The sequence below is a fragment of the Crassostrea angulata genome, chromosome 2, assembly GCF_025612915.1.
Source record: "Crassostrea angulata isolate pt1a10 chromosome 2, ASM2561291v2, whole genome shotgun sequence".
NCBI lineage: Eukaryota > Metazoa > Mollusca > Bivalvia > Ostreida > Ostreidae > Magallana > Magallana angulata.
Window position 1 is genome coordinate 48,588,258 of NC_069112.1, and position 27,773 is coordinate 48,616,030.

At 34.2% G+C, this 27,773-nt stretch overlaps 1 protein-coding gene across 1 annotated transcript; it reads right to left on the reverse strand.

Annotated features, from left to right (window-relative positions):
• Positions 1-218: 218 nt before the first annotated feature.
• On the reverse strand, positions 219-26,560 carry LOC128173623 (uncharacterized). The gene is made up of 4 exons (XM_052839298.1): positions 26,468-26,560; positions 6,657-7,228; positions 1,570-1,780; positions 219-882 (listed from the first exon to the last, which is right to left on the reverse strand). Exons 1-4 carry the CDS (start codon positions 26,505-26,507, stop codon positions 752-754), a joined length of 954 nt encoding a protein of 317 aa, XP_052695258.1. The 5' UTR covers positions 26,508-26,560; the 3' UTR covers positions 219-751.
• Between the last annotated feature and the right edge of the window lie 1,213 nt (positions 26,561-27,773).

The window sequence follows — 27,773 nt, forward strand, 5'->3', positions numbered from 1 at the left end:
GTGCCACCCGGTATCTAAAAATAACTTCAATAGATCATTATCACGTGCACAGGTCACATGGACAGTTTGATGGGATACAGATAACGACATGACACAAACATGTCCATAATTGATAAATCTTCTGCGTTCATATAAATCATCCATTTAGATAGGATATATTATTGACTGGTAAAACCCCTCCTTTATACCTGAATACATCATCAATGCTTTGTACAAATAGTGATTTGATAAACTGAATATCAGAATTTGAACATCAAATTATTATTTCGAAAGCTGTTTAATTTCTTATAATATTTGATTTTATGTTGATTTTTTTTTTATCCCAAGGTTTCCCATATCTTGTAAACACTTCGTGGTTCATGAAGAAAGGGAGAAATTCGTGGAAGTACACAAATCGACAAAAAATTCATACACGGCGATATAGAATATTAATTATTTATTCATAATAAAACTCTGCAACCTCCATAATACCTCTTTGATTGGTCAATGCGAGCATTTTTATTTTTTTTTTCATATTTCAGATAACGCTGGACATTAATATTTTGAAAAGGCACTAAACCGAGCATTCAGGTTGTCCAAGTTCGCTTTTTATCCGCTTTTTCCTCCACATCATAAATTCGTTTTTATTCCTCCACCAATTAACAGAGAAGTCATAATCTTTATGTAGTGTAACATAATTAATATATACAATGTATATGAAAGTTGTGTTTTCTGCTTCAAATTAAACTGGTCGAAACACCATATTGTGACGTCACATTGACTGCATTTGGGACTGGGCCGCCTGCTCCGCTCCCTTCTTTGCAGTATCCATCAGTTGTTTATAATTCTCGTACGACAGTTTCAGTCCAAACCGTTCTGCAAACATCTTGGCTCTCTGGTAGTCTGCAAATGTATGATTGTGCCATTTTAAAAATATTATCCTTTTCCATTTTGATGATGGGTGTATATAGAACCATTTTAACATGAGCTTGGACTTTGGGTATAGTTGTGCTCAACCGCAACGTGACGCAGGCCTGTCTAATTCATTGCTAGCCACTCAGCCATGGCTCTTTGAAATCAACAATATTTGTCTGGCGTTTGAGCTAGGACTACGCAATCGATGCATATTTCGCTTGAAACCCGCGTCATTTTTAACTTGTTTTTAACGCAAGAAATAGATAGCTACGTCCTACTTAAAGTCCAAGGTCTTATTAAAATGATTCTATAACGATCTAGCAAAGATGTGATGGTGATGTGTGTACATGTATACAGATGTATGTATATATGGATGATGGGTGTATATCATACTATATGGTTCTAGTCCATAGACTAGATCCCTTTGTTCCTTCTATGATTTGAATTTAATTCGTTTTCAAAAACTATTTTTGTGTAGAATTTGTTTGGAATCGTTACGGAAACAGTTTGGAGAGAGAGAGAGAGAGAGAGAGAGAGAGAGAGAGAGAGAGAGAGAGAGAGAGAGATTTTTTCCTCGTATTGGCATCATCGGATCCGGACTTCGGTGAACAAATTGGAAAAATTGGGGGGGGGGGGGGTGTGTTATTGGGACGTGGAGTGAACACTACTACTTACTTGCGTCGCCCTCTAAGCAACAAGAGCAGCAGGAGGCGGCGCAGAGTTTGAAGCAGACGGCACAGGATCTGTAGATGTTCTTGACCCACTTCATCAGCCAGTTGACAATGCAGCAGACAATCATCACGATGAAGGAGATCGCAAAGATGAACTTAAGTGCAAGCTTCTCCCAGTTCAACAACAACTTCTTGATTCGTGATTCTTCTTCTGACTGATAAAATAGATGGGTTATATGGGAGACTTAATAGCTCAATGGTTTAAGATTCTGAATTTCCAATGAGTGCTACAAGCTTTTACATGTATTTACATAAATGCATGAAAATTTCCACAAAATATAAGACACGACACCATCGCCGGATTTTTTTTTATTTGGTCAAATATACCATCGACTTTTTTTTTCATATTTGCATACCTACTATCACTTGAAAATGTACCCGTATTGGCATTTTTGAATATTCCTTCGATTTTTTCTTCATATTTTGATAGGAGCAATCGCATAAAGAACTTGATTCAGTTGATGTGATATTACGCCCTCAAATTTACCAAAAAATTAACTGCACTCTTGAAAAATAAATTGTACCGTAAATATATATTTAATAGCGAGCGCAGCTCGCCGGCGCGCAGCGCCGGCGAGCGAAGCGAGCTCTAAGAACCAGTGTGCGCGGGAAAAAGAACGAGCTAAACCTACAGTTCATCAAACAAAATTTTTTGTCTACGTCCCATAATGCTCTCTAATGTTTTCACCCGTGGTGCTATGCCAAAAATGGCCGACTTTTAACTCGTAATTTACGGTGACTTAAAGTTTGAAGACACGTTTTGAGTACCGCATATGCTTTGGCGAGACTCAAAAGATTTGTTACATGCTTCCATACCTTCGTATTGAGTCGAGAAACGTAAACAAAGACGAAGAAAGTCATGGATGACGTCACAATGCACTCGTGTTATATTTCCCGCGATAAATTTAGAGGTGGATCAAACATCTGTAATGAGTGTACTGGCTATTTCAGTATAGACTGCGATACCTGCCTCATTGACATTAATTATGATTTGTTTTTAATCTTTTTTTAATATAGAGATTATATATATATATATATATATATATATATATATATAGAGCAAGAGCCATACTTTACTGTCATATCGATCCATTTTTAAGCTAATTGTGCATGCATGTACAGTAGGCACGTAAGTATATGAGTAGGGAGGAAATAAACAATAGGACATTTTGAACTAAATAAAAGGGAATAAAATGAAAAAAATAAACAGGTATAAAAAAAATTATGTAGATATTGCATATAGTCAGACCATTAAAGTTAAAAGTGGGAAACTACACACCTACAAACAGGTACCGCTCTCTCTCTCTCTCTCTCTCTCTCTCTCTCTCTCTCTCTCTCTCTCTCTCTCTCTCTCGGGGTAGGGGGTTGCGCTGCATATGTATCATAACCATTATAATTCACTGGCGTCGGAAGCAAATTGAAAGTGGTGGTGGTGGTGGGGGGGGGGGGCCTGACTAATCCTCAGAAATATTGAAAAAAAAAAACCTAATTCCCAAAATCATGAAAATCCTAATCCGGGGGGGGGGGGGGGGGGGGGGCTAGTATGCCTATGACTCCAACTTCTCGATCCATATTTCAACCTTTTTAGGAATAATTATATTTCCTGCAAGAAAAAGTGGAAGGGGGGGGGGGGGCAACCCCCTATGATGCTATGTGCCTAATGGTTAGGTCTAATTTGGCAAAAAAAGGGGGGGGGGGGCTAAGCCCCCCTAGCCCCCCGCCTCGGTTCCGACGCCTATGAAATTAGTACCTTTGGCATACTTATTGTAGAGCAATACTCTTTCAAAATTAAAATTCTTTGACGTTCGTTGATACCTAAATAAAACTATAAGTTGACAATGACGCAAGGTATGTGTAATTCTTGCTGCGCTCGCCAGAACGGTAGCACCGTAAAACATATTATATGTATTATTTAAATATGGAATAAAATTTTGCCGATATTGCCTCGAAGATGATTTTTTCACGTGAAATTCTCCGGCGGAATTACAATTTCCGGAAAAAATTGGTAGAATCGGCAGTATAATTCAGCATTTTACTGTGTGCGCATTGATTTACCAAGTTCTTACTTTGCCAAAAAATAAAACTCTATAGGAGCGACTTCCATGCCGAAAATCACGATGGTAAAATTCTGCGCACTATGTTAATTTCTAAAAAAAAACACAAATTTTGAGTTGTTTCCCTTTCGCTGTGTAAACAGTATGACGTCACCGTAGTGACAAACGCAGACGAATGATCGAGGTGTCCGAGTTTAATTTGGAGAAATCCAAGACTGCCACTTTTGTTTATAGGTAAGTTTAAATCCATAGAATTGTACAGTGTCAAACTGCCATGAAAAAAAGAACTAAACCATGTAAACCTGTCCCTCTTCTTCATTTGCATGTAGAGACGTCACGACTTGAACACAAAATGCACACAATCGTCTTCTGGTACTGTAACACTATGTAAGCGATTTCACTAGTATTTAGTAATCCACCTACATTGTGTAATTAATACACTCATTAAATAGAACATTTTATTCAGTATGTTTACATATACATGCATTTTTAATGGTCATTTTGAAGGTTACAGATGTACATGTATATCGATATACACTCGGACAGTACTGGTACGCCAGTAGCAGTTTAGGGTAGGCCTATAACAATAATGGACAATTTTCGTCGTCAGTTGTGATTTTGTGGACTTGATCACAGTTTATCAATGGACGTTTGGTCATATTTTTTTTTTATAATTTGTTCATTATGAGAGGTATATAGCGCATTTCACACATGCACCGTGTGTTTCCCTATAAACAATTGGAAAGTACCTGTTACTATAAATAGATTTACTTGGCGTATTGAATTTAGGTAGCCAACTTTATAAAATAGATTTGTGGAACTACTTTTATACGAACTTTGGTATGTGATGAAAAATATACTCATGTTTATGGTCCAATAGATAATTTGTTATTAATATAATTATTTTTTGTAAAAAAAAAAAAATCTAAAGGGTAATTAGGCCATTATTGAAGAAAAAAAATATAAGAATATAAAAAGAAAAAAGAAAAAGTATCAAAAATACAGCAAGCCAATTAAATTGCATGACCAACTGAGTTGCTGTGGCCCATTGGTTATATATACAATCTTGCCAATATTTATCATTAATCATAATTAATGCATTATATAATTATTAGTACATCTGCTTACATATTTGTCAACAGACGTTGGTAAACTTGCTTATTATAGTTGTGCACAAATTAATTAATTTACTGCTTATTATATTTAATAGCATATGAGGAAAAGAGAATATCCTTGTGTTTGCTGTAAGAAACGAACAAACCAGAGAGATCGACGTACTGTGACAGCTGCACAACGACTAGTTCTCCAGAAGTGGACTGTAGGCGATGTGTCTGAGGATGAGGTGTTGTGTAGTTTGTGTCTAGTGAAGGTACATTCTCATCTTAAGCTGAGGAAAAGTGAACAACAAAACTTGGAGCATGAGTTAAGAGACACAGCTCCCTTCTCTCCTCCAGAGAGGAAGCAAATTAATGCTAGGAATGCTGCCATTCACAGTCCTCCATCAGTAACCCTGACAGTGCCCTCCACATCTTCCAGTCATTCCAGCTGCTTCATCTGCAGAAAACCTGGGCCAAAGTTGGTTGTGGTGTCATCAAATGAACGTCACTCTGTTTTTTTACAACAAGGAGTATTGATTCCGCCAGGTTCAAGATGCTGCACACGTCATCTCCCCAATGGAAGATTCACTGAAGAGGCACTAGAAAAAATTTCTTCATTTTCAGAAACATCTACACTTAACAGGACATCTATTGTTGATATGCTTATGTATCTAAGGGAGATTGCTCTGCTAAATGGAGGGAAAAGAATAGACTTTGATGATCCAAATGCATTGAGTGACCAAGAGTATGTCAACCTCACTGGAATAAATAAAGTCTCCTTTGATGATCTGCTATCAGCTGTAGATGGAAAGGTAAAGAACACATCCACTCGCAGTGTTAGAACCAGCCTTGGAATTTTTCTTCTTAAGATGAGATGTGGTCTGTCCAATGAAATGCTGTCAACACTATTAAATGTTTCAAAGTCAAGCATTCGTCGCGCCATCTCGGTAGTGAGGAGAACACTGATGGAGACATTTGTACCAAACAATGTTGGGTTTCAGCACATCTCCAGAGAGGATGTTATAAATAAGCATACCAGGCCATTAGCAGAGTCTCTTTTTGGTGGTACTGGCACCCAAGCCATTCTTGTTTTAGACGGCACATACATTTATATACAAAAAAGTATGAACTTTGCCTTTCAAAGGAAATCATATAGCATGCATAAGGGTCGTCCATTGGTGAAGCCAATGATTGTTGTAACAACTAGTGGCTATAAGTCTTTAAAATTTAAATTGTTGAAATAAAAAAATTAAACTGTGAACTGTTAATTTGGAAACAAAATATTAATGAATCTATTTCAAATTAAGTATGGATTAAAAATTGCCCAGGTCTTAAAGATATATGACGTCATGACGTTGCAAATATGCGACGTAACGATAGCGTAACCATGCTATATTCAACAACCTTGTGTGGGTTGACTAAATGCCTGACTAAATTTATTTTGATAAATTCTTATTCTACACGTTCTTGAGTCGATATTGTAAAAAAATTAGCTAATTTGAAAGAGGGCCAATTTTTAAGGGAAGTGAACCAGGTAGTTACGCAATAGGTAGTTGTAGGGAGTATGCACAAAGTTGAAAATAGGAAAACAAGCATGTATCATCTTTAGATACACAGCATTTGCATATCAATCATTTTGGAAGCTGTTTTTAAAACCAATTTATTTGTACATTGATCAAAATCTTTACTTGATTTTAAACATACCGTGTTTTTAAGCTACATGAATTCAACCAGGATTATAAATTGGGCATAGTCTATACAATTATAGAGTCGTGTTAGATTCTTTGAGTAGACCCCCTACTACGGGTTCACATATGAAAACTGAAATAAGCGCTGTTCACTGACTTACATGTAATTTATAATTAAAAACAATATGATACCTCGTCTTTGTAATCAATTTCTCCCTCGCTGTAGTCATCGTAAGCCTCCTCGTCCCACCGTCTGTGGCGCCCGGACCGTGTGGTGGTGTTTGTGGTGAACTGTTCCGTGGTGCTTGTGTTGAACCGTCTCCTGGTTATTTTGTTGAACTGTGTGGTGTTTTTGCTCAGCTGTGGCGTGATTTTTTTGTTGAACTGTGTGGTGTTTGTGGTGAATTGTGTGGTGGTGTTGGTGGTGAACAGAGCCACTGCTCTGCGCTTTTTGTTGAACTTTATGTTGGGGTTTTTGTTCAACCGTGTGGTGTTTTTGTTGCCCTGCCTGGGGTTTGTGTTCGACTGTGTGGTGTCTGTGGTGAATTGTGTGGTGGTGTTGATGGTGAATTGTTCCGTTGTGTTTGTGGTGAACTGTTCCTTGACCTTGTTGTTGATCTGAATGTTGATGTTTTTGTTGACCGGTGTGGTGTTTTTGTTGATCTGTGTGGTGTTTGTGGTGAACCGTGTGGTGGTGTTTGTGGTGAACTGTTCCTTGGTGTTTGTGGTGAACAGAGCCGCTCCTTTGCATTCTTCTGTTAATACTAAAATATATATTTTTTTACTAATTTTTTTTCTTTTGTTGCTGTATAGTTTATTTTTTTCAGAGAATCATTATCTCTGATTAAAAAACATTGAATGCCTAGTTTTGAAATCGTCGGTCCTATAACACACAAGACCGTACATACAAATTGGTTAATAATTTGACAACATGGCGTGTTATAGACCGACGATATCTAAAAATGAGCATTGAATGCTTATCCATGTATTTATATTTATTGTGATGTTTATTTGTATAAAATATTTTTTATTATTGCTTTACAAGTCATTGTATACGCTCTTTGTCGGGGATATGGATAATAGATCGAACACTAAAAAATGATGTTGTTAATCAGGTGCGCTTCTGTGGCTCATAATATAGAGCCAGAAACACTGCCGGGAAAACTGGGTTTTTTTTATTTATTTAGATTAAATGCATGTAGATATATCAGTTTACGATTATTTTTCAAAAGTTATCAAATTTCTCATGTAAGTTTGAACGTTTCATTAAATTTTTCAATAACAAAACTATTTAAAACGCCTGATGGCAATTACTTGTGTTCACATGCTGTGTATAAACTGAACGTCAAAGATTTCCAATTGCACACATAAGAGGAAAGTTAGACTGTTTTTGAAATTGACCAAAAACTTATTATTTTTCGATAAAATAGATGGCACTGTCTCTTCAAGTATACGTGCGATCTTTATTCGAATTTATAGGAATATGTTTATCAATAAAAATACTAAATAGTAAATAAATATAGATTTGTGCACCTTGAAAGACTTGGGATTATGACATTAACTGGATTCTATATAAATCAATGAGTTGTAGCTACCATTAATTCAAAGTAAAATAAATTTGCATGTGAACCATGCATTACTTGTCACTATAATATACTTGATGATAGTTATGGTTCACATGCTAATACAGTATCTATAAAATGAAAAAAAAAATCGAAAAAGTATTTTTTGAAAATATAGTTTTCAGAGACGTTAAAAAATGGACTGCGAACGATAGCATTGTCTAACCGCCTAAATAAAAGTCATATTTTGAAAGTTGTCTCATTAAAGTTATTTTTTTTTATAATAATGTAAACATTTAATATGTATATTTTCATTAAATATAAATGATTTGGTCAAACAAAGAGTGAAAACTTTGTATTTTGTGTTTAAATATTTTAATTTAGACATAGTAGCTCATTTCATAACAGAAAATAACGGAAAACGGAAATGTTTTTTAAAACATCCCCCCCCCCCCGGTGAAAAAAAAATCCTTTTGAGTGATTTTAATTATTGTTATTAAGCATATTTTTACCAAAGGGTTTGTTGTTTCACGGGGGGGGGGGGGGGGGGGGGGGGGGGGCATATGTCTACAGACCGAAATACATTCCAAAAAAAAAAAGAATTTTGCTTTGTAAATTTTCGAAAAATAATTAACAGATATGAATTAAAATGAAATTTTACTTTAATATACATCGTAGATAAGTTATTATTAAGTTTTTATGCACATATTGGCCGCTAAATAATATTTTCCTCACTCATAGAGACGATTTCAATGAAATTTTATTTATGACCCCGCGTTAGCAAAACTTTTGTTTAAAGATAAATAATTTGATTACAAATTTTTATTTTGATACAAATTGATTATGATTTGATTATACTTTTTAGAAGAAATCTTAGTTTTTGAATATCTGACAGAAATTCCAAAATATTTGGATGTAAAATGTAGGCGGGAAACGGGCGTTATCGTTCGCAGTTCTTTGAAGAAAATGGTAATGGAAAATTGTCATTCTACAGTCAATGAATAAGTACGCAAAATCTAAACAAGCTTAAGATTCAACCATACTTAATTTTTTTCATTTCCAATAAGATTCGTTCTTTGTTCATTCAATTAAGAATAAGTGCCCACAAATTACCGATAGAGGTTGGCAGGTATTGTAACCCTATTACTGTGGAATCATTTAATTTCGTGGGGCCAATTTTCGTGGATTGTGGGTTTTTGCTTATTCGTGAGGATGTAATTTCGTGGATGCGTCAGTTTTTAGTTTCAGAAGGTAAACTAAATTTTTATAACCTTTTTTCGTTGGGGATGTAAATTCGTGGGCGAGGGCTACCCACGATATACCACGAAAATTGAGCCACCACGAAATCTAATGATTCCAAAGTATTTCAAGGGATGAAAAATATTGTGATAATTTTCGTACTGTTGCTGAAGATGAACATTTTTTTCACCTATATGTCCTCTATATTATACAATTATTTAATGCTTGAGCAGTCAATAGACCAAAATATTTTTCCGAGGTGCAGGGAACAGCTCAGTATGATCTATTGCCCGGGGCCAACGGCCGAGGGCAAAAGATCATACTGAGCTGTTCCCTGCACCAAGGGAAAAAATTCTGGTCTATTGACTGTTCAAGCATTAAATAATTGTTTTATAACATAATTCCTTTTTTAGTTTTCCGTGTTTACAATTTGCAGATGGTTTTCGTGCCGTTATGCAATATACAAAGATTTTTTTATCATCTTTTACATGCACCAAACATGTTGCATGCATTACAACATCTTAATTTAATATCAGTTTACACAAATAAGGAGGATTCTTTAACCCATTAGAATTTAAATAGTCTTTTACCTTATATGAGGCTTTCAAACTGTTGATTATTTGATACTCCATTTTGATAACATTGAATTTGGTTTCACCAAGTACTAAAAACAGCGTCTATGTAAAGAAATATACATTCCCTGAGAAAGGATGTAACATTATAACGTACACGCCTTCGGATATACGTTGCCGGTCCAACAGATCACAGTCTATTGACCGGCGGTCCAATAGATCGCTGTCTATTGACCGGCGACCTAATAAATCGCAGTCTATTGACTGCCAGTTCAAAATAGACGCAAATATTTAATTTGTAATAAAACATCAAAATCCCTTTGATTAGGTAATAAAAACATTGACTATTAGCAGATGTTAAATCAATAAGAAATATTTGTGACTGCATACGTGATGCATTTAACATAAGAAAATCTATGTTCTGTACATCTGTTGTATACTGTAATTTATGACTTGCGCCATGTGTAGTTTTTTGTCAATAAATTGAATTAAATTGAACAATATAAATTGCAAAATACAAACACACGTACATGCCTATCCTGTTTCATATTTGTTAATCTACAGTCTATTGTACAACTATGCTAGTTGTATCAATGAATTCTTCAGTAACAAATTTTCAAAATACCTTCTTGTGTGTAAACGTTAGACTATTCTCTCTGGACAATGAATTGTGTAATAACAAAGTAAAGAGAATTGCCCAGCATGCAATGCGTTGTCCCATTTAACATCACTAAAATATTAATATCTCTAAAACTTTCTCAAGTTTGATTTCGAATCGTTTTAACAAGAGCGTGGACTTTAATTCTGTTAGATATAACTATCTATAGTTTGCTCGTCAAACAATCTCTTAAATATTGACCTTTCTTCTAGTTTGCAAAGAGAAGATTACTATAATAAGCACTGTAGCAACCTCTAATGATACAACGTCCACTAATGATATAATGTTGCATTAGTGGTCAGGATGTTGACCACTAATGATATAATTTTATCATTAACGAACAACCTAACCGTCCGCTAATGATATAATTTTAGATTTGTATCATTAGCGGTCAAAAACCGTAACCTCTAATGATATGGGAAAAAAATGAGAAATAAGGACTACCTTGACCACTAATGATACACTTTTGCACACATTTTTAATTGCATTAGTGGATGGATTTGCAACCTTTAATGATATAATATGATATAATTTAATATAGAATTATATATATATATATATATATATATATATATATATATATATATATATATATATATATATATATATATATATATATATATATATATTGATTTGATTTTCATACGATACTGCATAAGAATTTTTTTTTTGGTGGGGGGGGGGGGGCGTTATTTGATCATATACATGTATTTTGTCCTTTAAAATACACCATTCTGACATTGCCCTGATATTTTGCCTTTTTACTTGAACTGAAATAGTCGCATACAGACAAAACACATACCATTTATGACTTCGTCTGTTTACTTGAAGATTCAAATTGATTATCATTAATCAAAAAGGAGTTGTGCTAAATATTTCTAGTTGAAGAAAGTTTGAAGAAAAGCAATTTTACGATATTAAAACATTATTGATAAACTTTTAGCGGGATTTTAATAACATGAAAAAGGTCCAATTTATCAGACTTATTCTGCCTGGTGCAGGCAGATAGCTAACCTTGCACAACGCAAACACGGGTTTCATATTTTATTTTGTGTGGAAACCGTGGCAACCGTCATGAATAATATTGGTAAAAAACTACAACAAATAGAAATAACAAATTACTAAATAGGAAAAAATATAGAATTTAACTTTATACCTTTAACTGTAAATTACTTTAAAGACCATAATGGTGTGCCATACTTTTAAGAATGTTTTATCTGTAAAATAAATTTCCATCTGTAACTATACTTCAAAAATACAATTTAATACTATAAAATTTGAGCAATTACTTCAATAAAAAAGACTTACTTAGTGGTTTGAGGCACGCATCTAACAAGATTGAAGACGATTGACAAAGTGAGACCGGACTGGTCAGTAAGGCTGACAGGAAGTGAGTGATTGACCAGATATAGTTAACTTGTACCAAAAATGATTACCGGGTATATTTAACTCAAAGTGGTTAGCTTGTAAAAAAATATTTCTGAAGAATTTTAAAATTAAACCATAGACAACACAAGACTATTTGCTATTATGGTCTGTAGCACAATTGAATCACTTATTTGTTGTTAAGTTGAATATGTTGGTTTGTTAATTATACATTAGAACAACAAAGAATATGAATTAATGTTGGTTGAATTACAACTACTTCAACAATGGTGATTATGTCGGTGTAACAAAAAATGTTAACCAGGGTTGAAAATTGACCCGGGTTTGATAAAATTATATCATTAGTGGTCAACATTCTGTCCACTAATGCAACATTATGTCGTTAGTGGACGGTGTATCATTATATAAATAGTGCCTGTTTTGGAGGGTAACAGTTGAAATTGACACCCCGAGAGAATCATTGTCAACTGACGCGAAGCGGAGGTTGACAATGGTTTTCGAGGGGTGTCAATTTCAACTGTTATCCTCCCAGATAGGCACTATTTATTTTATTATACTGAATGTCTTAATTTTAGAGAAATTTTTACTGCTTTTGTATAGAAATGACGTGAATTCCACGGCGAACTGTACGCGCATAATTAACGCGCATGTAACAATTCGTTGTGTTACCCGTTGCCAAGTGTGTTGCTAACGCTGAGAGTAATAGAACAAATTATCAACTGCGTCTAAACCAATCAGATTTCAGTATTTAACATGAAAGTATAATAATAGAGGTTGCTACATACCACGTTTTCAGTCAAATGAAATATTAAATGATTGAAGTCAGAAAAATCAACCTTTGAAATGTCAAATTACCCAAGACGGCAAATATAGCGGATAGTATGAAAGAGTTAAAGTTTTGAAACCGAAACTTTTAAGTACACACATGTACAATTAAACTGTGAAGAGCAAGTTACACTTCTGTTCAAAGACAGTTCAAAACTCTGAAGTAGGAGTCAATTTTCAACAGGGTCAGTTTTCAACGTGTCGATGTCCTTAGAAGTTTGAAAAATATTTTTCAAGCTGTTGAAAACTGACCCCAGGTATAATTTCACGACTTTTGGTATCAATTTTTCAACGTTGAAAAATGATATCCGGGTCAAATTTCAACCCGGGTCAAGATTCCTCGTTACGCCGGCGAATTCGTCATAAATGTCCAATACTCCCTAAACACACCCACGAAAAAGTTTCTGTGTAGTGTTTGTATCTGTATTGAACACAATATTTTTTTCTGTCAAATCAAGATAAGTAGCTTATTAATCATAATTTTGTTAATCTTGCAAGTTTAAGAAAAGTTATTGTTAAGTTGAATTAATTAAATAATCACTGATCGCGACTTGTCTGATAAAAATATGAAAACTGCTCATTATTGTGCTGTCAGTTAATTATCATGACTTCTCAAAATAAATTAAAGTTGAAGCGATTTACCGGAAATATAACATAAACGGCCGGTATTGGTTTGACAATCTTAGCAAACCACGGTCAACATGAACGATCATGGTGGAGAGAGATATATATATAAACGGACACCGGACCATGGCTTGAGACGACGTTGTTTGATATATATTCCTTTTAGCTCTATCTACACAGTTTAACAACAAGAGACAGAGTTCTTAGTCTTAATAACAAACTGTTGCTATCGGGGAAAAAAACCCCAAACAAAAACAAAAATCCATATCGGCATGGATATCGGACAATATATATATATAATCTTTTATCATGTTATATCATTAAAGGTTTCAAATCCATCCACTAATGCAATTGAAAATGTGTGCAAATGTATATCATTAGTGGTCAAGGTAGTACTTATTTCTCAGTTTTTTTCCATATCATTAGAGGTTACGGTTTTTGACCGCTAATGATATAAATCTGAAATTATATCATTAGCAATGACAATGACAATGACAATGACAATTTCTTTATTCTCTGAACTGCATAAATTACAGTGTTGAGAAAAATCATAGAAAAATTTTGAACAATAATACATATAAAACATACATTGCATGCAATTGGAGTGACAATACAAAAGTGAAAAAAAAATGAAAAAGGGAAAAAAGTATGATAAACAATTAACCTAGAGAGCTAACTCTCTCAATTATAACTTTAATGAATTTACACAGATTAATCAACAATTTTTTATTACTAGTATTAAAGAGTTGTTGAAATTTGTAAACATTTGGTTGTGTGTAGAAGTATGAAGGTATGTATAAAAATCTCTTATCTTTAATTGTTACATCTGTACAATGAAATAAATAATGAAATTCATCTCCTATCTCAATACAGTTACATATGGTACATATACGGTTTTCACGAGGTATATCATACCATCTACCTCGTTCTATAGGCAATTTAGCATTACTTGTTCTAAACATACAAAAAGCGGACGGTTAGGTTGTTCGTTAATGATAAAATTATATCATTAGTGGTCAACATCCTGACCACTAATGAAACATTATATGGACGTTGTATCATTAGAGGTTGCTACAAAGCACTATCATAGACTGTCAAAAATCGGAAAGTTCAGTTCTCTCTTGTGTGAAATTGACGCTGTTTGAACGAAATAAACATCCCTGAGGCCTGTTCAAAATTTGTGTTGCAGGTATAAGAAAATTTGGCGAGCGCGCGCGCGCTCGCTCTGCCCAACATGCCTCATGTTTCATTGTGTTCAATAAAACTTTTCATATGATATCTATTAGCCAATGACTGGACAGTTTACGATAAGTATACCCCGCTTTTATCAAATCGGGGGTTGTCAAGTAAAACGGCTTTATATAAATTAAAATCTACTGTCAACACATTACGTAATTAATACATAAGTTATAAGAATGATCTATAATTATGTAAATAAACAAATATCAAAGTGCATATAAAAATTTTAACTATTCTTAAATGTTTTGTAATTTCATCTCACAAGTAAGTAATTCAAATGACCAAATTGGCCGAGTCGTGTATACTTCAAATCCCGCCTAAACAAATCCTTTTTTACGTGTTGCACAATGCATTTTCGTATCTTGGTCGTCTCTCAGAACGTAAGAAAATTATACAGGGCCATCCATAAAAAAAATCTGTTTGAAATTGCCGCCAGGAGGAAGAGAGGTTTTTTAAAGCTTGAAATTAAATCAAAAATTGGTGAAAACTAGAGTAGAGCTCGTGGCAAAGCCACGAGTAGGTCTTCCGTTGTTGCTGCGAGTTGAAAATGTATGTGATATGGTGTCAATAATTTATAATGACTAAACTTTCAGTTCTGCTTTTGTTATAAAAATGTGTTGTGATTGAAAGCCTGTATATAAAACGTGTTTTGAAAAAGAAAGAAAGAAAATGTTTTAGGAAAACTATCTGTCGAACACAGTTTATGTAATCGTTTCAAACATTCTTTAAAAATGAGATGTTTAATGGCGAGTTAAATTTTCAGAGGGTAGCAAGCATTGTTACATGTACTCATGAATCATGTGAGGAATTGTGTTTTTGGAAGTTGATTTTAATAAACTCTCCTATGCAGTTACTCTAGCATACCGAAACTGTGTTTGCACCTAAGCACAAATCATCGCCGCTGACAAGACTTAGTTCTTGAAAATAATGAAGTATTTTTTTAAAGGAAACTTTTTTTATAAATACCTTGGAAATAGTCAGATTTTAAATGGTAGGAACAATTTGAAGTTTTTTTAGTCCTGTGTATTCCTACGCCAGAGTTCAATATATAGTCTCGTTCAACCATCGGCTGTCTCCTTACATCTCCGGCAAGTAGAGAGTCAGTCTATATTTAGAGGTCGCATCATCAAGCTATCATGTGACCTGGTATCTCTTACTTGTCGGAGATTAACGGAGACAGCCAAGCATCTGGTTGAACGAGACTAGAGTTCATTATTGGTTGGATCCATACAATTTTTGAAATATTTGGAATACCAAAACATAGTTTGATGAAATCAATTCTATTTTAAAATATTACACAACATGATTCATTAGAGGTTTTCTCAAAATTCTAGTCGGAACAGTCAGAGAATTCATATTATAAAAATGTGCATAATTCAAATGCAGATTATAAACTACTTGCCAAGCAAACTAGCATATCGTTGATTTTAAAATAAATAATATTCGATAAAATCAACTCTCGTCAGTACATCAGTACTTTGATTTAAAAACCGAACCCGCCTACAAAACACGTAACCTTTTCTCTAAGATAACTTCTTTATTTAAAAATATTTCTAAATTTTTGAAAACTTTGTGCAAGTTTAGAATTATTGCGTGATGACAAAATTTACAGACCCTGAAACTTACTACTACACCAAAAAACGTGCGACTTACTTGCGAGAAACATTTCGTGTAAACCGTTAAGCGTTTCGTGTGATTGTGAAGCGTTTCGTGTAAACCGTTTAGCGTTTCGGGCAAAGCGTGTAAATCGTTTCGGGCAAAGCGTGCGAGAACCGCGTGAAACATTTATCAGATTTCATTCGGAACTCACTGACACTTCAATTCACTTTCAATTGATGAAAGGGAATATATCCAAGATATCTTCATTGAACAATTTTCACTCATAAAATTATCATCCGGGCTTATTAATGGCTGATGCAATGCAAAATCCCCGTAGACTTTCAATATTGGGATGTGTATTGAAACCTGAAGCGATAGAGGGGGCGTTTCAACACATATAATCTGGACATTTTTCATATAAGTGGACGAACGTAGTTTTAGCACAAATGTATTTACTATTATTGAAATATCAAGCAAAAAGTGGTGGAAGAAAAAACTCGGGACATAGTATATCTTATAAATTTATGAAACTTTGAAGTGTTTTTAAATTCTTTAACCAGGGAACAACGATGTCTATATATAGATCAGTAATAGGATAAGGTAATGTCAAACATTGAAGACTGTACGAATATTTAAGAAACTGTTTTTATTACAAGTGTTACCGTTAATAATTAAATCAAAGTTTGCCGAATCTCCCTGGAATTAAACAAAGGTTGTAAATTTACTTTGTATAAAATTTTTCTTCATGGTTACTCAGTGTGAAACATTCTTTACCTTAGACGTTTTACTTTTCCACTAAGCATCCGCCTTCGTTGCCTTTCCTTTACACTACATCTAAATTCATCATGTTCATAAGTGATTACTCGTTCGCATTTTAAAATATTTAATGTCCGTATTCTCGGACTCCATGCTAGGAAATTTAGTTGAATATAAGCTACGTCATTCTTATCCATGTGCATGTTGTCGACGGCGCGCGGCCAAAGAAATTTTCACAATCGTTCTTTAAAAAGCTTTAAAGTTATACAATATAGGATACACATGTAATTTTTATATGCAGACCTTAATTAATTTGTTTGCAAGTTTATAACTAATGATTATTCCTTTATCAGCACCACTTATAATTTACTCAACTCTCTCTCTCTCTCTCTTTTCTTTCTCTCATTCAAGTCACGAGCGGCAATGTCTTAACTCCGCCCAGCTACGATCTGATTGGACAAAGGTCAGTGAAAACATTAGGTAGAAACTTTTCTGGAGTAAACCCCTATTAAACGCTTCAATGTACTTCGCTGTAACTTAAACGATCATGTTTTGATAAGCATATATATTTTTTTATTTATTCACATCGATAACTCTTACTGAGACCATTCGACTTTGTACAAGCAGCACACATAACCTCGGACATCGGGTGTCTCCTGCACCTGGCTGATGGTCAAGCGTCTCTTTCTTTGTCAATAGCCAATCGAAAATTAATGACTTCAAGGTAATCGGAATCAGTATTTGATGAAGCATACAATTCAAATGACAAAATTTTTATTAATTATCTGAAAATTATTTAAACCACTGTTAATGGAAAACAAAGAGTCTTAGAAGTAATTAACACACAGGGATTTGCCTACAATGTACACAGTCATGCAATTACTAGTAATTATTACGGGAATCTTTACGCATGGTACTTAATTCGGACAGATTATAATAATCTATACACTATACGCCGTTACACATGTACGAAGCGCCGGTAATATATACGAATATTGAGTCAAAAATTTAAATCATTTTTATTTCTTGTTCTTTTCAATACAATGTGAAATTACTTTCAGAAAAAAATTCCGAAATACTAATTACAACTTTCTTTTTTGTGTAATCATTTGAATTTTTTCTGGGTTCATGTATATATGTGTACAGAACATAATTATTTACGCGCGAATGACACGACATAGGAAAAAAATAATCGGTTGTTCGTAGAACATTTTATCTTACGAATGTGACTAATTTAATTTTAAATATTTTTCAACATTATCAATGTAAATAATATCAGGTGTATTTACTGTTTGTGTTTTTACATCGTAATCTCTGAAACCAATAAAAATACTAATGTTAGCAGAAAAATCAAATCCCGCCGAATACTGAAATACCGATTTCAGTTAGCAATCATACGGATTTTATTTTTGGTATTGACTATTGAGTTACGGTAACTTTTTTTCTGGATGATTTTATTATTTATTATTTATGTAAAAGCACCATTCCAACAGTTACTCAATTTAATAACAATTGATGATCTGGGGCTATATATGTTCCGAGCTGTGTGCGCTGAAGCGACACAAGATTCTCGGTCGCATGTGGCGATTGAATTTACACAGACTGACCGAATAAACAAACGGGTGGGAATATGAAACAAAATGTTACACATGAGAAGAAGCCACCAAAAATGATTTTCGATAGATCTTGATATCGTTTTGACAATTAAAAAAGTCCAGCGCGAGCTCCTGTCAGCGGGGCGGGAGGGGGCGGCAATGAGTTCGCTTCTACAAAGAAACGAATGTAGAAAAACTACAGAAGTGATTAATATGTGACCGATAGAATCTTATCTAAAGTTGTTTAAAATTCATGTGAATTTTTTTTTAAAAAAATCATCGAATGCCTCAATTCAGGACATTTTTTATCGTGCTAGCACCTACTGCAAACTTGTTACATGGAACTTTGATTATAATTTGATTTTTAAACTACCTGTTTATCTTTTCATCTTAAACGAATATAATAGTTGAAAAAATAATAAAATATAGTTGTGTCTGTGCAAAATATGAAACATGAACGCGCGATAAGGTACATGTAGAAGAACACGAACCGACCCCGGATTACTTGGCGCCGGTTCTCCTCAGCCATGTGCGAGGGATGATCATCATTTAAAGGTTTACTATTTGTGTGTGTGTGGGGGGGGGGGGGGGGGGTTGATTCAAAACATTATTTGTGCAGTTTCTAAAATATTTTACATAAACAAACTAACCATTAATTTATGTCTTAAATGTACGATGTTTACGATTTGGAGTAATATCGCTCATTAATATTCATTTACACTCAAATGTTCAATTTAATAAATACAAGATGGACAAACTTTTATCGGATTAAATTAAAACAGTTCCTGTTTTTTACGGCTATATTAACTCAAACACGTTCATATGCATGTAAGTGTGCGTCGCAGTGTGAGAATCTTGTGTATTAAAACCCGCTTAATAACCGCTAGGTAGTGCAGCCGTGGCTGATCTCATCGGCCGTTGGCGAAGGATATATTACGTAAAGGTATATGTACAACGCACAGACAGGCACATTTCAGAACCCAGGAAGATTTGAAAAGTTTGCAGTATAATGAACATACTCTATCAAATAAAAGTTATTTATTTTAAACTTAAAACCCACAATTGATCTGTGTCTATTATTGCTTTAGATTGAGAGTGACATTGCTTTTATTAATTAACTGAACGATTTCTTAATTGACACCCAATCGTTTAATCCATAAAAAAATTATGTGTAATCAAAACGAAACCAATTATCGAGTTCGCGGCTAAATAAACTCATACATGTATATGAGAGACACAGCTCTCGTGTATTAGATAACCGCTGACCGCTACAGCCGCGAGCATGGTGACCGATTTTCTCGGCCGCGGGCGAGGGAGAGCTTACGTAATGGTACACACACACACAGCTCTGATTCAAGGTAGATTTTAATGCATGGAGTTAATAAATAAAATGTAATGCATATAGTTTTTTAATTCCATATTTTGTGGTTAAATAGAAAAGAAAAAGAATGTTTTGTTTTCCAATTGCCGTTTTTAATGATTGTGCACTATAAGAACTTAACAACAATGACTTAAACTCCTTAAAAAAGCATGTACTCCAACAAAAACAAATTTCTTATAAATTAATGCCTCCTGTATAAACCAGCATACTTTCTGCGGCAACTTTATGTCAGTTGTACGCACAAAGACTTTCGTTAACTTGTCTAATGAAAACAGGTACATGTCAACATGTAAAGCTTTTTACACTCATACTACACAAATCACTTACAAAATAATATTTTTACGACCTTTATGAGATCCCAACAAACAACTTTTCCAGCGACATCCATATCAAAATCCTAACCGTTTTTGAGTTATTAAGCAAAAACTTTTAGGGGCTATTGGCCCTTAATTTAAGAAGCCAGCCCTTTTTTATTGGTGTCAAATGAAAGCCCTTAATATTCTGCACAACTTTTATTCTACATGTCTGAACAAAATATTTTTCGTTAAAAAGATATAAAGGAAAATATGTCTAAATTTTTGCACTTTTTGGAATCCTGTTTTTTGACCCCCTACCTTTTCCTAAATAAGGAAAGTAATCCAAAAACAAAAACCGATGTATACAACTTCAATGTCTTTGTTATTCAAATTCGTTGGATTCCCATTCCCTGCTATTATAGTCTCGGAGCCTTTGTCTGGAAACCAAAGGCCCTAAAAAAATTTAAAAGGGGAATAACTCGTTAACGGAAAGGGAATTCTAACTTCTATGAATTGATGAAGATAGTGTTTTGTAAAGTCCATTAGCCCTGAAAATTTGAGCAAAAACCGTTCAGAAATGAGCACGATATGAAGCCTCAAAGTTCGCGTCTAGGAAGAAAAAAAAAAAAAAGAAAAATAAGAATAATCTTAACCCGCACAATAATAGAAAGGTCTTCCGTTGGAAACGGAAGACCTTAATAAGAATCTTCATATCATTTTTTTTGCTAATGAAATTTTATCAGCCGGGGGGTTGGGGGGTTGGGGGGGGGGAGGTTGGGGGTTTAATGGGGTGGGAGGCAACACTTCAAACAAAAAATAATTTTATTTTGGACCAGGCAGATAGTATCATTTTTTTTAAGTGGAGGGGGCGCAGACTTACCTAAATTCTCGACAAGCAAAACAATAACAAACGCACAAACCAAAACGGAAACAAAAGCTGCTAATCTTCAAAATCTAAATATGTTTGGGGAAGGGGGTATTCCTTCCTTATTCATTTTCCAACTAAAAAAAATTGTTTGCTGCGGGAATATAGTCGGGAAACCAATGGATCGAGAGGCGGATCCAGCAATTTGGAAAAGGGGGGGGGGGGTTCCATTTGATGAAAACCAAAATGTGCAAAATTCATCATTTGTCAATAAACAAGGACTTTTTGAACGTTTTCCGTGCGTATACAACTGTATTTTATTATACAATTATTTAATGCTTGAGCAGTCAATAGACCAGAATATTTTTCCCGAGGTGCAGGGAACAGCTCAGTATGATCTATTGCCCGAGGCCAACGGCCGAGGGCAATAGATCATACTGAGCTGTTCCCTGTACCAATGGAAAAAAATTCTGGTCTATTGACTGTTCAAGCATTAAATAATTGTTTTATTACCTAATTCCTTTTTTAGTTTTCGGGGTTTACAATTTGCATATTGCAGATGGTTTTCGTGCCATTATGTAATATACTAAGATTTTTTTTTCATCTTTTACATGCACAAAACCTGTTGCATGCATTACAACATCTCAATTTAATATTAGTTTACACAAAGAAGGGGGAGTCTTCAACCCATTAGATTTTAAATAGTCTTTTACCTTATATGAGGCTTTAAAACTGTTTGATACTCTATTTTGATAATATTGAATTTGGTTTCACCAAGTACTAAAAACAGCGTCTATGTAAAGGAATATTCATTCCCTGAGAACTATCGAAAGAATGTAACATTAACATAACCGCGTTCTGAAATACGTTGCCGGTCCAATAGATCGCAGTCTATTGACCGGCGGTCTAATAGATCGCAGTCTATTGACCGGCAGTTCAAAATAGACGCAAATATTTAATTTGTAATAAAACAACAAAATCCCTTTGATTAGGTAATAAAAACATCTATCTCATCACTATCTATTTCACATCTATTTCAACAGCAGAGTGCACTGCATTATTGAGCGATTTTGCCGATTTGGTTTAGGTAAGGAAGATTTGCATACTATTTAGCCACAAGAAACCCAAGTCTCCAGCATGAGAAAGTGCGTCTATGCTTGACTGAAAAGAAACACTAAAAAGCAAAAAATAACTCAGACTTATTACGACAAACTATTATAAAAATTGATATTTTGGTAATTTTTTTATGTCTTTGATGTTTTTAAATTCTGAACTATTTATCGATTTTGAGTTCTATCGATTGCCTTCTTAATAAAGGTCTAAATGATAGGATATGATAAAAAAAAAATGGGGATAATTTATGTGCTGAATAGATGGTACGTGTGTAATACAATGGTAAAAGCAATCGTCGTCCCAGGGAACTTGATGTGACCCCTGTAATGGGCGGGTGCGCTACATCATTCGGACAAGTACAGATGCGAACATATTTATAAAAGTTTTGAAAAGTTGGGCATTTTCATAATTGTTTACATATAAACCCTTTATACGGTATTTTTGTAACAGAATTTCCGACTTTTGGAAACAAAACAAAAAAGGCTTTCTTTTGTGCTTCATGTGGGTATGAAGGTAGTCATCATTCCAGAAAAATAGCATAACCCGCGTAAGCGGGTCATGTAATTAAGGTCTTCCGTTTCCAACGGAAGACCTTATTGTTTTCGTTCTGTTTCTTTTTCTTCGCTATTTTTCTTTTTTTTCCAACAAATTTTGTGCACGCGATTTCTCAAAAATGACTCAACCGATTTTCATCAAACTTTCAGATATGATAGATACTGATCTAAACTTTATACGTAATTTTTTATTTTGATGACGTCATTTCCGTTTTTGATATATTGACGTTTTAGCGATTTTCAGAGGGTCGGCTTGTCCTGGGATCTTCTCCTTAACGATTGAAGATATTGAGTTCAAACTTTCAGGGATTGTAGTCGAAAGATTGTAGATGTGTCTTTAGGCATTCATTTTTGTCTGACTCAAAAGGCGCTGAAGCTCGCCTGGACCCGAAAATTGAGATTTAAAAAACGTCGTTATTTTTTCTGGTTTTCTTTGTTTATCTCTTTTCTGAAAAATATTTTGTAAAGACATGTAATGTAAAAAACGTTTCTATTTACATGACCTTTTCTTCGAAATCAAGAAAAAGGGGCTGGCCCCTCAAATAAGGGGTCCAAAGGGCTCTAAAGTCTTTAATCTGTAGCTCTTTACTGAAAGATATTTTGTGAAATGTTTTAGAAGCAAATATGTTTATCTTACAGTTATGTATCCAAGCAATGTAATGATTTTGTCATGTATTACGTAATTAGGGGTTTTAAGGGGCCAACGGTCCCAAAATTTGATCACCCATATCTCAGAAAGAAATATATTTTGTAATGCAATACAGAAGAAAAGTTGTTCAAAATGATGTTCTTAACGATATGCAACCTTCAAAATTTCGTCAAACGGCCCCAATAAGGGGATAAGGGATCAGCCCCTAAAACCTTCTTTCTCATATATCTCCAGAACGATAACGAATTTCTAAACACTTGTTGAACAAAATGTGTATAGAATTAGATGACCTTTCATATGATATCAAGAAAAAGGGGCTGGCCCCTTTAATAAGGGAAACAAAGGGCTCTAAAGTCTTTTACATATACCCTTTTACTCAGGGATATTTTGTTAAATATTATAGAAGCAAATATGTTTATCTTACAGTTATGTATCTAAGTAATGTAAGGATTTTATCATGTGTTATGTAATAAGGGGGTTTTAGGGGCCAAAAGTCCGAAAATTTGATCACCCATATATCAGAAAGGAAAAGTGTTTTGAAATGCAGTATAGAAAAAAAGTTGTTCAAAATAATGTTCTTAACGAAATGCAACCTTCAAAATTTCGTCAATCGGTCCCTATAAGGGGATAAGGGATCGGCCAATTAAACCTTCTTTCTCATATATCTCCAGAACATTAACGAATTTCTAAACACTTATTGAACAAAATGTGTTTAGAATTAGATGACCTTTCAAATGATATCAAGAAAAAGGGGCTGGCCCCTTAAATAAGAAGACCAAAGGGCTCTAAAGTCTTTTATCTGTAGCCCTTCACTGAGAGATATTTTGTGAAATGTTTTAGAAGCAAATATGTTTATCTTACAGTTATGTATCTAAGTAATGTAAGGATGTTATCATGTGTTATGTAATTAGGGGTTTTTAGGGGCCAAAGGTCCCAAAATTTGATCACCCATATATCAGAAAGGAATTTTTTTTGAAATGCAGTATAGAAAAAAGTTGTTCAAAATAATGTTCTTAACGAAATGCAACCTTCAAAATTTCGTCAAACGGCCCCTATAAGGGGATAAGGGATCGGCCCCTAAAACCTTCTTTCTCATATATCTCCAGAACGATAACGAATTTCTAAACACTTGTTGAACAAAATGTGTTTAGAAATAGATGACCTTTCATATGATATCAAGAAAAAGGGGCTGGCCTCTTCAATTAGGGAACCAAAGGGCTCAAAAGTATTTTACCTATATCCTTTTACTCAGAGCCATTTTGTTAAAGGTTATTAAAGCTAGATTAGGTATAATACGTTAATATATCCTAACAACATAATGATTTTCTCATCTTTTCTATCTTAATTGGAAGAGTGAAAGTATTTAAAAAAGCAATGTCAGAGAACTTCTAAAAAGAGATACCAAAAAAAACATTAGTACTCCACTCCTTTTTTCATGTCATGTTTTGTTGTCGAAAATCAAAGTCAGTGACGTCACATTTCCTTATAATAATCGTACGGAAGACCTCCTCGTTGCTCGCAACGAGATCGTGTCTAGTTTTCTTTGTATTTTTCCTTTGAAACGAAGTAAAACTCATCTATTATAAATACTTAAGTTTATTAACTAAACAATAAATTTGAAAGCGAATGCGTGTACTCATACTTGAACGTCGTTTTACTCGATGGCTTGTCAGTTCAAAACTGTATGAACTATAATCAATTTTTTTTAAAAGAAATAGAGTAGAAAATACAGTGTAGATGTTATTATAAATCTGTGTTTTTTTAGCGATACTGCTTAATATTATGTATTTTTTCTTTAATTTTCCACATGTTTACTCAGTGTAGTAAACACTGGATGCTGAAGGGGAGTACAATTTTTATTTCGATAAAAAATCGATAGAGTTTTTTCACATAAGAACAAAATTATGGGACGCAGTACGAAATTCTTTAAATAAGCAATTTTAAAAACATTTCTTTGAGATAATTACAGTATTTCTATTATAAATGGGAAAATTCTTTAAATAGGCACTAAACGTTTTCAAAAAAAATCATATGTCCCAAAGAAAGGGGGGGTTCCGACCCCCGGAACCCCCCCCCCCTCTGGATCCGCCAATGGGATCTAATCTTCTTGAAAGCAAACCGGGAATAGTCCAATCCACACTTTGCAAAAGTTGTTCCCCTTTGCAGGGTCAACCCAAAGGTCAAAAGGGAAAAAACAACTTTTCCCTTCATTATGCAACCAAATATTTGGGCGTACTGTGAAGAAATCTCTTGGAATTTAATTTAGTCCTTCGATGTGTGGGTTGCCCCAACTTGGGGCAATAAAATTCACAGCGGAAACAGATTTATAATGTCAAATGACGAAGTTACAACCCTCCAAACTACAAAGGCTACTGTGAGAAATATATGGGTTTTTCCCCAAAGATGGTGGCCAAGGGACATAACTTTTGTAAAGTGTGGATTGGTCTTATTGTTCCCCTTTGCAAGGGAGAAAACTACAATGTATCAATTTATGGTACTGCCACATCCTGCAGATTCTGGGGGGGGGGGGGGGGGGGTTGAAAACGGATTTTTAATGTCAAAGGGCAATGGTAAAGTTACAAGCTTCAACACCACGAATAAAATTATGAATGAATATCTATAACGTTATAACTGGAGTATTCTAACGTTACATAATAAAGTATATGCCCATATTTAGACAGTCATGTGGTGCTACCACAGCCTAAGGGCTTTTGTAGATAAAGAAACATCGTACAAAAGTGGGTACCTCGGAGGAAAAAAAATATTTTTCCTCCGAGGTACCCACTTTTTTAACGATGTTTTTTTTTCTACACAAGCCCCTGTGGTGCTATACTATATATGCTACCTCCAAAACCTGTCCAGGATATCCCCAGCGTCTACTTTCTCAAATTTGAGAGTAGATAATGGAAATCTACCGGAGATCTCCATATTGAAAACGAGCAAATTAGAATTACTCTTGCAGCAAATGAAACTCCCACGGTTTTTTCTTTACAAATAGATTATCGATTAGTAATTTCTAATTCTAAGGAGATTATATACCAATCATGCCTTATAATCAATATATCTAAAACATTTGAAAAACTATCATACCTTGCAGGAAGAAAACTAGCAGATTGATAGCAGTCAACATACAGAATCAGGATGTGTGAGCTTCATGTCAACATAACATCACCAGGCCATGACGTCATATTTGTCACAAAACTTCACGATCGATCACGTAGGCCTAGCGATCTTCAGCTAAGCTATCACATGAAGATATGACCTTTGTCTTACAAATTATTTTTCAGTTTTATATAAAAATTTCATATATATTTTTATAATTTTTTTTTTCTTAAGAAAGTTTATAAAGGAAATCAAGTTTTTTATAACGACACAAGGGTCATTACACTTTACAAAAGTTATGTCCCTTAGCCGCCATCAATATAGATATCTCACAGTAGCCTTTGTAGTTTAGAGTTTTATAACTTTGTCATTTGTCCAAAAAAAACACGTTTCCGTTGTGTAATTTGATTGCCCCAAGATGGGGCAACATACATATTGAAGGAATAAATTAAATTTCAAAAGATTTCATCACAGGGCGCACAAATACTTGGTTGCATAATGAAGGTTTTCCCTTTGACCTTTGGGTTAACCCCACAAAGGGAAACATTACAATACTAAATATCTCGTGAAAACCAACATTTTAAAAAAAATTGTTAAAAAAAGGCACCCCTTGAATGAGTTTCTTATGCTTTATTCGCATATTAAAATGTTTTCCAACATTCTAGATAGAGTTCATATAGAAATACCGGTATTGTTTAACCGTGTAAGATTTTATCTAAAACTTAAAAAAAAAATTATTGTAAGGTTTGAAAAATAAGTTGACCAAAAATATATATATTAATCCCATCCACGCATGTAAAAAAAAGTGCAAAATGAATAAATTTGCATCAATCAGTACAAAATCTGACGAAAATGAATCCATAAAACGTTTGAAATATAACTCTTGCTTTCAATAAAACATAATATAGTCTAGGGCCGGGAAAAAAATAAATTGCTGCATACAAGGATTAATAAATAATTTTGTTTGCACGGGGAAGGGGGTGTGCCAATTTCAGGTTATTTTACATAATATATGTTAATCTAATATTATCAAAACTAAACCCAGCCCTGCATGGCTCATCTTATAACGAATATAACTTTAAACACACAACTTTTTATTTACACTGTAAATAACCCAGTTGACCCGAATCCTCCCGCAGTCTGTCCTGGTTGCACTTCAAAAGGTACTTGGGTATACTAAGTTGGACTCACGGTGTAGTAAATTAAGACTTAGGTTCAAATATTAGTGCAAGTCAGTCGCCTGAGTCTCACCCTGATAATTCATAGTTAGGTACATACAATATTTTCTGATAAA

What these genes read in the sequence shown, in the direction of transcription:
- LOC128173623 (XM_052839298.1), bottom strand. Translation starts at nt 26,507, where the DNA reads ATGTTGACTGCTATCAATCTGCTAGTTTTCTTCCTGCAAG. An exon ending in GCTAGTTTTCTTCCTGCAAG is followed by an intron (nt 7,229 to 26,467) that starts GTATGATAGTTT and finishes TATATATTTTAG; the next exon opens with TATTAACAGAAGAATGCAAA. An exon ending in AAATTGATTACAAAGACGAG is followed by an intron (nt 1,781 to 6,656) that starts GTATCATATTGT and finishes CTATTTTATCAG; the next exon opens with TCAGAAGAAGAATCACGAAT.